Below are 14,705 nucleotides of genomic sequence, written 5' to 3'. Positions count from 1 at the left end.
GAGAATGGGGTGGGGGGGGCCTATGTAAATGTGAGCACTCCCAGAGAGGAACACCAACAAATGTGCACTGAGGATGCCACCTTAACTGGTGATGAAACATCTGTAAGCAGATTACCAAACTTGAAGACCACAACATCAAATTCCGTGCTAATGTTCACCACCATCTTGTTCAAATGTATATTCTGCTCATGTGAACATCAGATCTAATGATTTACTGGGTTAATACTAGCATAACGATTTACAGTAGCCGCCAATAGGGTTCAATTCTTGCCGCTGCCTGTAAGGAGTTTGTATGTCCCCCTCCCCCATGGCTGCGTGGTTTCCTCCCACAGTCCACAGCATACCGGTTGGTAGGTTAATTAGTCATTGGAAACTGTCCTGTGATTTGGCTATGTTTAATTGGGGAATTGCTGGACGACGCTGCTCAAAGGACCAGGAAGTCCATGTTGCATCTCAATAAACAAACAGACTGGTAGACAATTTGTTAAACCATCATAGATGGATTTACTCTTCCCTGATCAAAGGTTAAAAAACTTATTTTTAAAAAGGTGAAGTTTATATTCAAGTTTACAGAAAAGATTTTCTGTTTACACATTACCTTCAGGATATCTGATTCAAACGTGTTGTTGTTCAATATTCCATCCAAACATTTTTCTCCAAAATTTATATCTGCCAAAAAAAGTCACATAATTGATTAGGATCATCTCAACTCTCAGAAAAAAACTTCCAGTCCTGAGATCATATAAGGTACCCTTCACCAGCCCTGTAGCTCAGATCCCTGAACTAACTTAGTGTAACAGGGCTTTGGGAACAATGCAATGAGACCAAATGTGAACCATCCTTTAGGGAAAAAGGCTTTGGGGAGGCAAGAGGCTAGACAATCACTGCTGGAGATCCTACCTCTGAACTGAACTGTTCCTACAACCTATGGACTCACTTCCGAGGACAATATTCCTGATGGTTATTGCTTATTTATTTATTATTTTTTGCTTTTTGTATTTGCACATTGGTTGCTTGTCCATCTTGTTTATGGTCTTCTGTTGATTCTATTTTGTTTCTTTGTATTTACTGTGAATGCCCTCAAGAAAATGAGTCTTGGGAGAGTACATGTACTTCGATATAAATTTAATTTGAACGCTTTTGAACTCTGATCTGCTGTTGGGGCCGGTTTCTTATCAATGGTGACCCTTCCACCAGATTCAAAGTTCAAAGTAAAGTTTATCAGAGTACATGCATGTCACCACATACAACTCTGAGATTCTTTTTCCTGTAGGCAAACTCAGCAAATCTCTGGAATAGTAACTGTACACAGGATCAGAGAAAGATCAAGTAGAGCATAGAAGACAACTGAGCAAATGCAAATATAAATAAATAGTACTGTATCGAATTATCAGAACATGAAATAACAAGATATAGTCCTTAAAGCAAGATCTTTAATTGTGGAAACATCTCAATGGATGGGCAGGTGAGTGTAGTTATTCCCTTTTATTCAACAGCCTGATGGTTGATGGGTAGTAACTGTTCCTGAACCTGGTGGTGCAAGTCCTGAGACACTTGTGAATTCTACCTGATGGTAGCAGCGAGAAGAGATCTTGGCCTGGTTGGTGCGGGGTCTCTGATGATGATGAGAAGAGATCTTGGCCTGGTTGGTGCGGGGTCTCTGATGATGATGAGAAGAGATCTTGGCCTGGTTGGTGCGGGATCTCTGATGATGATGAGAAGAGATCTTGGCCTGGTTGGTGCGGGGTCTCTGTTGTTGATGAGAAGAGATCTTGGCCTGGTTGGTGGGGGATCTCTGATGATGATGAGAAGAGATCTTGGCCTGGTTGGTGGGGGATCTCTGATGATGATAAGAGATTTTGGCCTGGTTGGTGCGGGGTCTCTGTTGTTGATGAGAAGAGATCTTGGCCTGGTTGGTGGGGGGGGGGGTCTCTGATGATGATGAGAAGAGATCTTGGCCTGGTTGGTGGGGGATCTCTGATGATGATGAGAAGAGATCTTGGCCTGGTTGGTGCGGGGTCTCTGATGATGATGAGAAGAGATCTTGGCCTGGTTGGTGCGGGGTCTCTGATGATGATGAGAAGAGATCTTGGCCTGGTTGGTGGGGGATCTCTGATGATGATGAGAAGAGATCTTGGCCTGGTTGGTGCGGGGTCTCTGTTGTTGATGAGAAGAGATCTTGGCCTGGTTGGTGGGGGGTCTCTGATGATGATGAGAAGAGATTTTGGCCTGGTTGGTGGGGGATCTCTGATGATGATGAGAAGAGATCTTGGCCTGGTTGGTGCGGGGTCTCTGATGATGATAAGAGATTTTGGCCTGGTTGGTGCGGGGTCTCTGTTGTTGATGAGAAGAGATCTTGGCCTGGTTGGTGGGGGGTCTCTGATGATGATGATGAGAAGAGATCTTGGCCTGGTTGGTGCGGGGTCTCTGATGATGATAAGAGATTTTGGCCTGGTTGGTGCGGGGTCTCTGTTGTTGATGAGAAGAGATCTTGGCCTGGTTGGTGTGGGGTCTCTGATGATGATGAGAAGAGATCTTGGCCTGGTTGGTGCGGGGTCTCTGATGATGATAAGAGATTTTGGCCTGGTTGGTGCGGGGTCTCTGTTGTTGATGAGAAGAGATCTTGGCCTGGTTGGTGGGGGGTCTCTGATGATGATGAGAAGAGATCTTGGCCTGGTTGGTGGGGGATCTCTGATGATGATGAGAAGAGATCTTGGCCTGGTTGGTGAGGGATCTCTGATGATGATGAGAAGAGATCTTGGCCTGGTTGGTGGGGGATCTCTGATGTTGATGAGAAGAGATCTTGGCCTGGTTGGTGGGGGGGGGTCTCTGATGTTGATGAGAAGAGATCTTGGCCTGGTTGGTGGGGGGTCTCTGATGATGATGAGAAGAGATCTTGGCCTGGTTGGTGCGGGGTCTCTGATGATGATGAGAAGAGATCTTGGCCTGGTTGGTGGGGGGTCTCTGATGATGATAAGAGATTTTGGCCTGGTTGGTGCGGGGTCTCTGTTGTTGATGAGAAGAGATCTTGGCCTGGTTGGTGGGGGGGGGGGTCTCTGATGATGATGAGAAGAGATCTTGGCCTGGTTGGTGCGGGGTCTCTGTTGTTGATGAGAAGAGATCTTGGCCTGGTTGGTGGGGGGTCTCTGATGATGATGAGAAGAGATTTTGGCCTGGTTGGTGGGGGATCTCTGATGATGATGAGAAGAGATCTTGGCCTGGTTGGTGCGGGGTCTCTGATGATGATAAGAGATTTTGGCCTGGTTGGTGCGGGGTCTCTGTTGTTGATGAGAAGAGATCTTGGCCTGGTTGGTGGGGGGTCTCTGATGATGATGATGAGAAGAGATCTTGGCCTGGTTGGTGCGGGGTCTCTGATGATGATAAGAGATTTTGGCCTGGTTGGTGCGGGGTCTCTGTTGTTGATGAGAAGAGATCTTGGCCTGGTTGGTGGGGGGTCTCTGATGATGATGAGAAGAGATCTTGGCCTGGTTGGTGCGGGGTCTCTGATGATGATAAGAGATTTTGGCCTGGTTGGTGCGGGGTCTCTGTTGTTGATGAGAAGAGATCTTGGCCTGGTTGGTGGGGGGTCTCTGATGATGATGAGAAGAGATCTTGGCCTGGTTGGTGGGGGATCTCTGATGATGATGAGAAGAGATCTTGGCCTGGTTGGTGGGGGATCTCTGATGATGATGAGAAGAGATCTTGGCCTGGTTGGTGAGGGATCTCTGATGATGATGAGAAGAGATCTTGGCCTGGTTGGTGGGGGATCTCTGATGTTGATGAGAAGAGATCTTGGCCTGGTTGGTGGGGGGGGGTCTCTGATGTTGATGAGAAGAGATCTTGGCCTGGTTGGTGGGGGGTCTCTGATGATGATGAGAAGAGATCTTGGCCTGGTTGGTGCGGGGTCTCTGATGATGATGAGAAGAGATCTTGGCCTGGTTGGTGGGGGGGGGGGGGGTCTCTGATGTTGATGAGAAGAGATCTTGGCCTGGTTGGTGGGGGGTCTCTGATGATGATGAGAAGAGATCTTGGCCTGGTTGGTGCGGGGTCTCTGATGATGCTGCTTTCCTACAACAGCATTTCACGCAGATGTGCTCAATGATTGAGAGAGTTTTTTTCCCCGTGATGTGAACCCTGGGCTGAATCCACTTCCTATTGTATGACTTTCCATTCAAATTATGATGGGGCTTGTGATGATAACACCATTGGATGAAGGGTTGGTGGATAAACATCTTGTTGGAAAAGTTTTGTCCTGCCACTCCTCAGCTCAATCCTGAATAGTTCTTGCTGCAAGCAGATTCAGTGATTCATTTACCAAGAACTAGAATTTACTAACAAGTGTGTATCTGAATCAAACAGCAAGTGATTTAACACACAAAATGTTGGAGGAACTCAATGGGTCCAACAGCATCTATGGAGGGGGAATAAACAGTCGACATTTTGGGCTGAGATTCTTCATGAGGACTGGAATAGAAGGGAACAGAGCCAGAATAAGGTGGTGGGGGTTGAGTACAAGCTGGCACGTGTTATGCAAGACCAGGTGAGAGATACAAGTGATTTATTTATTTATTGAGAGACAGTCCTTCCAGCTCTTTGCCCAGCATTCCCTGTATTAATCCTAGCCTCTAATCACAGGACAATTTACAATGACCAATTAACCTACCAACCAGTATGTCTCTGGACTGTCGGAGGAAACCCGTGCACCTGGAGGAATTCCACGCAGTCATGGGGAGAATGTAGAAACTCCTTACACGCAGTGGCAGTAATTAAACCCAGATCATCTTCACTATAGACCATTGTGCCAACCTCTGCGCTACCATGCCACCCTTTGATGCCAACGATAACAGAAAGCCTTTTAAGTAGAAATGTTTAACAGAAACTTTGACTTACCACAAAACCTTGCCAAGCATCCTGAACACCCTACTCGAGAGCAGCCCCAGTACATGTGGCAGAAAGGCCGTAAACAAACTGTGCCTGCAATAAATGAGATGTAAAAACACATTACTTCATTTTTACCTGTTGACCAGACTGTTTACCTATAATACTAAAAGGACTAATTAAATAAATAGTCTCTCTAATTCAGGGAACCCCCCTGCTTAATGGTCTATGGCATAAAAAAGGTTGGGAACCTCTGCTCTGATACAGGTGGCTGTGCAGGTCAAGTCATTGGATATATTTAAAGCAAGGGTCGATAGGCTTTATTTGCAGAGATACAGCTTGGAACAGGCCTTCCTGACCCTTCGAGTCACATTGCCCAGTAATCCCTGATTGCTAATCATGGGACAATTTACAATGACCATTTAACCGACAAACTGGTATGTCTTTGGAAACTAGAACTGGAGCACCCCGAGGAAACCCACACATTCACCAGGAGAATGTACAAACTCCTTACAGGTAGCGGTGGGTCGTTGGTACTGTGTGGCTAACCACAACGCTATTGTGCTGCTCCCTTGATTAGTAGGAGCAGCAAAAAATATGGAGAGAAAGCAAGAGACTGGGACTGTGAAGAGAAAAATAAATCAGCCATGATTGGATGTCAGAGCACACTCAACAGGCCGAATGGTCTAACTCCTCACTCTGTCTCACTGTCTTGCTAAGAAATGTAAAAAAGGGTAAAAAGTTACAAGACCTTGGGGATTAAACAGAAACTGACCAGCTCTGAAGAGCTGGTGCTTGCAGCATGAACTGAGTAGCCTTCTGAAGTGTTGTTATATAGGGTTCTCTCAAACTAAAAGCTGAACTCCAGAGCCACCTCATTGAAATCTCACCACTTCTAATTGAAGCATTTGCAGTTCACTGCTTTTCGATCAGATGAAAATTCATTTCTTTAGTGAGCCCCAGTTTTATAATTTTGTACTTAAGTGCTACAGCACAGAATCAGGCTCTTCAGTCCACCTAGTCAATGCTAACTTGCTATTCTGCCTAGTCCCACCAACCTGCAACTGGACCATCGCCCTCCATACCCCTTCCAAGCATGTACCCATCCAAACTGTTCTTAAGCATTGCAATCAAATCTGCATCCACCATTTCTGCTGGCAGCTCTTTCCTCATTTCACACCATCCACTGAGTGAAGACATTCCCCACCAGGTTCCCCACTTGGGGCCTATGGACCCCTTGCTTAATGGTATTGATCCATAGCATAAAAAGATTGGGAACCCCTGCTCTAAATATTTCACCCTTAACCTATAACCTTTAGCTTTAGTCTCACCTAACCTCAGTAGAAAAAGCCTGCTTCCTTTAACCCTATCTATAAATCTCTCATTCTCCTCTACTTCCGGGGAAATAGGTCCTACCCTATTCAACCTTTCCATCTTTACATGCAATATTTTCATTGTGTCTCTTTGTGTCTACCGTGAATGCCTGCAAGAAAATGAATTTCAGAGTAGTATATGGTGAGAGGACCACAACCTTGCCATAGAGTTTAGAGGCTTGCATGTCTCAATGACCCAGAGAGCTACACTGGCTGGATTCAGGGCTTTATGCTTAGGGTCACTCATGCCAAAAAGGACAAAGGGTAGAGGCCAGACTAAGAATGGTGCACTGGTCCTCCAGGTTCAGGGGTTCACTCAGGGCTAGCAACCTTGACTGATCAAAAACAAATTGTTACGGAAACGGCAACGATTTCTCCTACATCCGAGTGCGACGGTATTCTTGATTCTCCAGCCGGGACTTAGGATTGAGTTATGAAAAACAAGAGGAAGCTACTGACGTGAAAAAGCCCTGACCGCCACCAGAGATGGAGGACCTACATTGCTGCCCTGAATGCCAGTGGCTTATTGGGCAGTAAGTAAAATGGTGACATATATGTGCTTTGATAATAAATTTACTTTGAACTCAGGACCTTGAATGAAACCTAAAAGTAGTTAGCCAGTTAGTTCTCCTAATTCACATTAGTCATACAGAAATGGTATAGTGGTGGAGCTGGTAGAACGGCTGTCTCCAAACTCGGCATCAATCCCAACTTCCAGTGCTGTGTCACACTAGAACTGCAAGAAATACAGGATTGACACAGATTTATTGATTGAGATACAGCACGGAGAGGCCTTTCTAGCTCTACAAGCTGCGCCACCCAGCAACCCCCTCAACTGGGGTGGAGTTTGTTAGGTGTGTTCAGGAAGTTTCCTGACACAATATGTAGATAAGCCTGCAGGAGGAGAGCCTGTACTTAATCTGGTATTGGGAAATGAACCTAGTCAGGTGTCAGGTCTCTCAGTGGGAGAGCATTTTGGAGACAGTGATCACAACTCAATCTCCTTTACCATAGCATTGGAGAGGGATAGGAGCAGACAAGTTAGGAAAATGCTTAATTGGAGTAAGGGGATATATGAAGCTATCAGGCAGGAACATGGAAGTATAAATTGGGAGCAGATGTTCTCAGGGAAATATACAGTGCTAATGTGGCAAATGTTCAGGGGATATTTGAGGGGAGTTCTGTAACTTGTGTGGAGTCCAATGAGACAGGGAAAGGATGGTAGGGTATAGGAACCATGGTGTACAAAGGCTGTTGTAAATCTAGTCAAGAAGAAAAGGCTAAAAAAAAATCCAAGTAATGATAGAGATCTAGAAAATTACAAGTTTGCTAGGAAGGAGCTTAAGAATGGAATTAGGAGAGCCAGAAGGGGCCACAAGAAAACCCCAGGGCCTTCGACTAGTATGTAAAAAGCATGAGGATAAGACGTGAGAGAATAGGACCAATCAAATGTGAGAGTGGAAGAGTGTGTATGGAACCAGGGAAGATAGCAGAGGTACTTAATGAATACTTTGCTTCAGCATTCACTACAGAAAAGGATCTTTGCGATTGTAGGGATGACTTGCAGTGGACTGAAAAGCCTGAGCACGTAGATATTAAGGAAGAGGATGTGTTGGAGCATTTGGAAAGCATCAAGTTGGATAATTCACTGGGACCAGACGAGAGATACCCCAGGCTACTGTAGGAGGCGAGGGAGGAGATTGCTGAGCCTCTGGCAATGATTTTTGCATCATCAATGGGGATGGGGGAAGGTTCTGGAGGATTGGAGGATTGTAGATCTTTTTGTTGTTCTGTTATTCAAGAAAGGGAAAATAATCCAGGAAATTATAGACCAGTGAGTCTTACTTCAGTGGTTGGCAATGGAGAAGATCCAGAGAGGCAGGATTTATGAACATTTGGAGAGGCATAATATGATTAGGAATAGTCATCGTGGCTTTGTCAAAGGCAGGTTGTCCCTGGCAAGCCTAACTGAATTTTTTGAGGATGTGACTAAACACATTGACGAAGGTAGAGCAGTAGATGTAGTGTATATGGATTTCAGCAAGGCATTTGATAAGGCTTATTGAGAAAGTAAGGATCCAAGGGGACCTTGCTTTGTGGATCCAGAATTGGCTTGCCCACAGAAGGCGAACAGTGGCTGTCGATGGGTCATATCCTGCATGGATGTGCCTCAGGGATCTGTTCTGACACCCCTTCTCCTTGTGATTTTTATAAATGACCTGGACGAAGAAGTGGAGAAAAGGGTTAGTAAATTTGCTGATGACACAAAGGTTGGGGGTGTTGTGGATAGTGTGGAGGGCTGTCAGAGTTTACAGCGGGACATCGATAGGATACAAAACTGGGCTGAGAAGTGGCAGATGGAGTTCAACCCAGATAGTTCAAATGGTTCATGAGGTGGTTCATTTTGGTAGATCAAATATGGTGGCAGAATATAGTATTAATGGTAAGACTCTTGGCAGTGTGGAGGATCAGAGGGATCTTGGGATCCATAGGACACTCAAAGCTGCTGCACAGGTTGACTCTTTGGTTAAGAAGGCATACGGTGCATTGGCCTTCATCAATCATGGGACTGAGTTTAAGAGCCGAGAGGTAATGTTGCAGCTATACAGGACCCTGATAAGACCCCATTTGGAGTACTGTGCTCAGTTCTGGTCACCTCACTACAGGAAGGATGTGAAAACCACGGAAAGGGTTCAGAGGAGATTTACAAGGATGTTGCTTGGATTGGGCAGCATGCGTTATGAGAATAGGTTGAGTGAACTTGGCCTTTTCTCCTTGCAGCGATGGAAGATGAGAGGTGACCTGATAGAGGTGTGTAAGATGAGGAGAGCTATTAATCATGTGAATAGTCAGAGGCTTTTTCCCAGGGCTGAAATGGTTAACAGGAGGGGGCAGAGAGTGGTGAGTGCGTGGAATGGGCTGCTGGTGACTGTGGTGGAGGTGGATACAATAGGGTCTTTTAAGAGACTCTTGGATAGGTACATGGAGCTTAGAAAAAAAGAGGGCTATGGGTAACCCAAGGTAATTTCTAAAGTACGTGCATGTTTGGCACAGCATTATGGGCCGAAGGGCTTGTATTGTGCTGTAGGTTTTCCACGTTTCTATGATTTAATCCTAGCCTCATTACAAGACAAATTACAATGACCAATTAACCTACCAACTGATAAATCTTTGGACTGTGGGAAGAGACCAGAGCACCCAGAGGAAACCCACGCATTCACGGGGAGAATGCACAAACTCCTTACAGGCAGTGGCAGGAATTAAGCCCAGGTCATCTGTACTGTAAAATTTAGAGCAGGGGTTCCACTATACTACCCACCCATCACTACCATGTAGATAGGTAGCTGATCATTGATACAAACTCAGCGGGTTGGTGGATATGTTACCTTTGCTGTGCAACTGTGGTTGGCCACCTGATTATGGAGGCCAAAATCACAATCACCATTTACAACTAAGAACAGAAAGCACTGAACTTTCAATTGTCTAAAGTGTTAAAAGTTAACTTCAGTTAAGAGCAAATTGAAGTCCTGTTCAAGGCATGTTTAACCTGGACAAAACTTGACAAGGAAATTGTCAGGTACCACAATTGAAGATTAGCTTTATTTGTCACAGGTACATTGAAACATATAGTGAAGTGTGTAGCTGTGTGTTAACAACCCACGGCCTGAGGATTTTCTCAGGGCAGTCTTCAAGTATTACCATGCTTTGGGTGCCAGAGCATGTCTGAACTTCCTAACCCTAAGCCGTACACCTTTGGAATGAGGGAGGGAGTCTGAGCACTTGGAGGAAACCGATACAGTCACGGGGGAGCACACACACAAACATCTTACAAACAGCAGCAAGAATGAAACCATAATCTACTGATCACTGGTGCTGTAACATACTTTCTGCCACTGGCGTTTGGGGCAGCAATGAAGGTCCACCATCTCTGGGGGTGGTCAGGGCTTCCTTCATCATGTCAGTAGCTTCCTCTCGGTTTTCACTAGTCAGTCATAGCTTCCAGGTGGAGACTCAGGAACATTGTCGCACTCAGATGTAGAAGGATTCTTCATTGCTGTTTCCATAACAATTTTGTTTGACCTGAGTCAGGGTTGTTGGTCCTGACCTGAACCCCTGAACCTGGAGACCACTCAGTCTAACCTCTACCCTTTGACCTGTTTGGCATGGCTGATCCTAACAAGAACCGAAGGACAAAGCCCCGACTCCAGCTAACACAGCTCTCCAGGTCATTGAGACATGCAAGTCTCCATACCCAATGACAAAGCTGTGGTCTTCTTGGACAGCTGACACTGTAAAGAGTTACGCTAATTGCCATACTCTGTGCTGCCCCAATTACCAACCTCTAACTCAATTCCTTCTTTACTGAAGAGCAACAAGTGAGTGATGATGCAAAACAAGATTAAACTAGCCACTCGGAACGAGGACTGACAATACTGCAGCTAACCACATACATTGTTGAGGTGTAATGGTTGGATTCTGTTCACGTTCCACCCTCCGGTCAGGCATTGGTTGGAAACAGCAAGTGCAAATCGTATGAGGACCCCGGACAGGGCAGGTGTACTCTTGGGCAGCTTTTTTAAAAAATTTGAGAAACAACAAAGATGGTTAGAACATTTGTACATAAAATTAGTTACACCAAGACCAGAAAACATGGCTTCTCCATACAAATCATTGTTCTGACTGTTGATTATCTGAGGAAAAGTTTGGCACTGCAACTGATCACTCATTTCAGTGCAAGAAATTATTCTTAAATTAAGTATAATCCAAATTGAAGTATTATTTAAATGGTGTAAAAATAAGATAGCAATCTACCATCACTGCAGAACTTGTACAAAGAAATGACAGCAAAAATAATTGCAGACATTACCCACCCTGTAAACTATTTTCCAAAAGCTCCCTTCTGGGAGGCGCTATAGGGCTATTAAACAAAAACTTCACACAGTCAAGTTTCTACCCCCCCCCCAGCAGTTAATCAGATCAACTATTCTAGCAAGAACCCCCCCACAAACCACTGCACTGTCAACACTTTAAACTGCTTTTTCCTAATGCTGTTTACACTGTAAATACATGCTGATATTTGTGTAGTTAAGCAAATTTTATTATTTTTAATTGTTGACTGTTGTTTTTTGTTACATGTTATGCCCAGACCAATGTAGGAGAGAGAGGAAAGAAAAAGCAAATCTTGTAAACAATAAAAAGCATTTAGAATGAAAGTGAATCCTCAGGCACGAAGCCCAGAGCAGCTGCAGCAAGCCCACAGCCTCAGCTCACCACATAGCAGAATAAACATCTCAGAGCAGCAAGTAGAATCTGCACAACTCTCGTGTCTGGTCCTGACACTCTGCCTTTTCAACCCGTCTGACCCAGGATTTAAATTATCCAAACATTGGATCGCTCCTTGTTCAAAGATCCGGGCCCTGTCGCATCAATATACTCTGGACCAGGACCCCGCCGCCATGTGTTGGCATGTACCTGACCTTTCCAAATCGGCCAGACACTTAGATTGATCAAACCTTGCTCTTGGTTTAGGTGGACTAGCTCTGAATCTCCTCCACGTCGACTCAGTCTTGAACATACCTCACTCAACCTTGCTCTTGCACTCAGCCTCTTCATTGTTTGCAGTCATTGTTTACCTTAAGTTTTAAAACAGTGTTATTAATAAATTTAGTTCTATTTCTTGCGTGCGCAGAATGTGTGCGCACATACATACATACACGCTCCACTGGAGGCAGTGTGGCACAGCATCAAGACTGGAGTCAGTGCTGTCCCCAGTGCTCACTCCTAGAAGACAAGCTGTATCGTGTTTGAATGCAAACTGCTGCAACATTCATGCACTCAGACTTGACTATATATTTTACTGATATCTTATACCTGATTGCTGTCTTATGTGCCTTGTGCTGTGCATGACTCCTTGTACTGTTTTGTACCTTGGCCCAGGAGTAATACTATTTTGTTTGGCTATACTCATGGGTATTCATGTATTGTTGAATGAATTATATTTGAACTTGAAATTACTAAAATAACAATTACCTTAACAGCTTAGCTTTTATAGTTCAGTTGTGTCATTTAAGGTAAAATTGGATAGGTATATGGACAGGAAAGGAGTGGAGGGTTATGGGCTGAGTGCGGGTAGGTGGGACTAGGTGAGATTAAGGGTTCGGCACAGACTAGGAGAGCCAAGATGGCCTGTTTCCGTGCAGTGATTGTTATATGGTTATATAATGATAAAATCTTAGTTGTACGCTGAAGGCACAGCCCATGATTGACTCCTCTGCTTCTCTCCAGTTGAGAGGTTGAGCAAGGTAGAGGTTGGCAAAGACAAGAGCGTAGGACAGCTGGATGTTTGGAGCCATCTCTCGCTAGCTGCCGTCACAGGAAAGTGCAGGAGTCTTGGGATCCACATTGCCAGAATTGATTGGCGAGGCAGTGGGGGGCTTTGAGTTTCAAGTTGCATGTGTTTCTGGATTCTGGTTACATTTTTTTTGCTGTTATTGAGTGGTTTGATCGGGCAATCCATGTGAACTGGTGAGCTTTGGCAAAGAATGGTACTGTGGCCTGCATGGGCTAGCATTAGCACTGTGCTGAATGGACTAAACTGAATACCATCGGTTTGATGTTCCACATTGTTTGCTCAATTTTTGCTGCTTGGGAGGACAAGTCTCGGAGCTGTATTCTTCAAACATACAGTCAGCCTTCCTTATCCATGAAGGATTGGTACCGGCACCCCTTGTGGATACCAAAAACACGGATGCTCAAGTCCCTTTTTCAAGCTGTCTCAATTCGGTGGACCTTAGGACCCAGCGGAACCCTAGACCTTACTTAACCTGTCTCCGTGCGGTGGACATTAGGACCCAGCTGCGGAGCTCTGAACCTGCAGTGTTTCTGTTCACGAAAATGATCATGATTGAAAATAAAGTGGAAATAATAAAGCGATTGGAAAGAGGCGAAACAACATCGGTCATTGGAACGCTACGTCGGTCAACAATCGGAACAATTTTAAAGGATAAAGTGAGAAAGGCCCTGCCCCAATGAAAGCTATAATTATTACTAAGCAACACAGTGGTTTAATTATTGGGTTTTGATCCTCCACATCAACCCGACATGGTGAAGAGTGCACTCGAGAGCGGTCCGTCACTGGATCGAACTCAGGAACTTTTGTTCCCGAGCCCGGCGCTGAAACATACGTTCTTAAGCATTTTATATGTATAGAAAGGTAATATACTATATACTACGACAAACATTTGACTAACTGACGCTAAATAATACCAGATGTACTTGTTCCAACTTACTCAGTAAGAGAACTTCCAATTTTTTTCGATCCCAATCGACGATAACCTACGCACATCCTCCCGTATACTTTAAATCATCTCTAGATTACTTATAACACCTTATACAATGTAAATGCTATGTAAAATAGTTGTTATACTTCATTATTTAAGGAACAATGACAAGAAAAAAAGTCTGTACATGCTCGAACAACAAGCGCTGGAAGAGCACTTGTTTGTTCTGGGTTCGCTCGATTCGCGGTTGGTTGAATTCGCGCATGCGGAACTGTATAAGGAGGGCCGACTGTACTGTAATAAATATATTTTGAATCTTGAAATCACTCTAAAATTGATTAATGCATTTCCTCCAAGGAACACAAACCCAAATGCTCAGGTAACACTTAAGAAAAGGGAAATTGAGTTGAGAAAATGACAGACTGTGACTGACAACAGGAAGTTAGTACTGACCAAAAAATCAGCTGCACCAATCTACCCACCAACAATAACATACAGTACTGCGAAAAAGTCTTAGCTTTAATATAAATTTTTTTAAAATGTTTATTTTTTTGTCGTCTGCATTTTTATGTCAGTAGAAAAGAGCAAACTTTAGACTTCCAGACATTCATTTTGCAAAATATTAACATAGAAACATAGAAGACCTACAGCACAATACAGGCCCTTCGGCCCACAAAGCTGTGCCAAACATGTCCTTACCTTAGAAATTACCTGGGGTTACCCATAGCCCTCCATTTTTCTAAGCTCCATGTACCTGTCCAGGAGTCTCTTAAAAGACCCTATCGTATCCACCTCCACCACTGTCGCCGGCAGCCCATTCCATGCATTTACCACATTCACCATTTAAAAAAACTTACCCCTGATATCTCCTCTGTACCTACTTCCAAGCACCTTAAAAACTGTGCCCTCTCCTGCTAGCCGTTTCAGCCCTGGGAAAAAGCCTCTGATTATTCACACGATCAATGCCTCTCATCATCTTACACACCCTTATCAGGTCACCTCTCATCCTCCATCACTCCAAAGAGAAAAGGCCGAGTTCACTCAACCTATTCTCATAAGGCATGCTCCCCAATCCAGGCAACATCCTTGTAAATCTCCTCTGCACCCTTTCTATAGTTTCCACATCCTTCTTGTAGTGAGGCGACCAGAACTAAGCACAGTACTCCAAGAGGGG

The 14,705-nt window shown here is 44.6% G+C and overlaps 1 protein-coding gene across 4 annotated transcripts in view; it reads right to left on the bottom strand.

Annotated features, from left to right (window-relative positions):
- The window catches only part of chfr (checkpoint with forkhead and ring finger domains, E3 ubiquitin protein ligase), an 87,096-nt gene that overhangs the window by 25,187 nt on the left and 47,204 nt on the right, over window positions 1-14,705 (bottom strand). For all 4 annotated transcript variants that reach the window (XR_009516566.1, XR_009516567.1, XR_009516568.1 and 1 more), the window contains exons 10-12: window positions 10,703-10,822; window positions 4,891-4,974; window positions 599-669 (exon numbers count right to left, since the gene is read on the bottom strand). Coding sequence is in view for 1 of the 4 variants with exons in the window: in XM_059994632.1 (XP_059850615.1) it covers window positions 599-669; window positions 4,891-4,974; window positions 10,703-10,822 (275 nt within the window). In the remaining 3 variants the exon portion in view is untranslated. The remainder of the gene's footprint in view (window positions 1-598; window positions 670-4,890; window positions 4,975-10,702; window positions 10,823-14,705) is intronic.

Source organism: Hypanus sabinus, chromosome 18, assembly GCF_030144855.1.
Source record: "Hypanus sabinus isolate sHypSab1 chromosome 18, sHypSab1.hap1, whole genome shotgun sequence".
NCBI lineage: Eukaryota > Metazoa > Chordata > Chondrichthyes > Myliobatiformes > Dasyatidae > Hypanus > Hypanus sabinus.
Note: the sequence above shows the minus strand (reverse complement) of the source record. Positions and strands in the feature narration are given on the sequence as shown.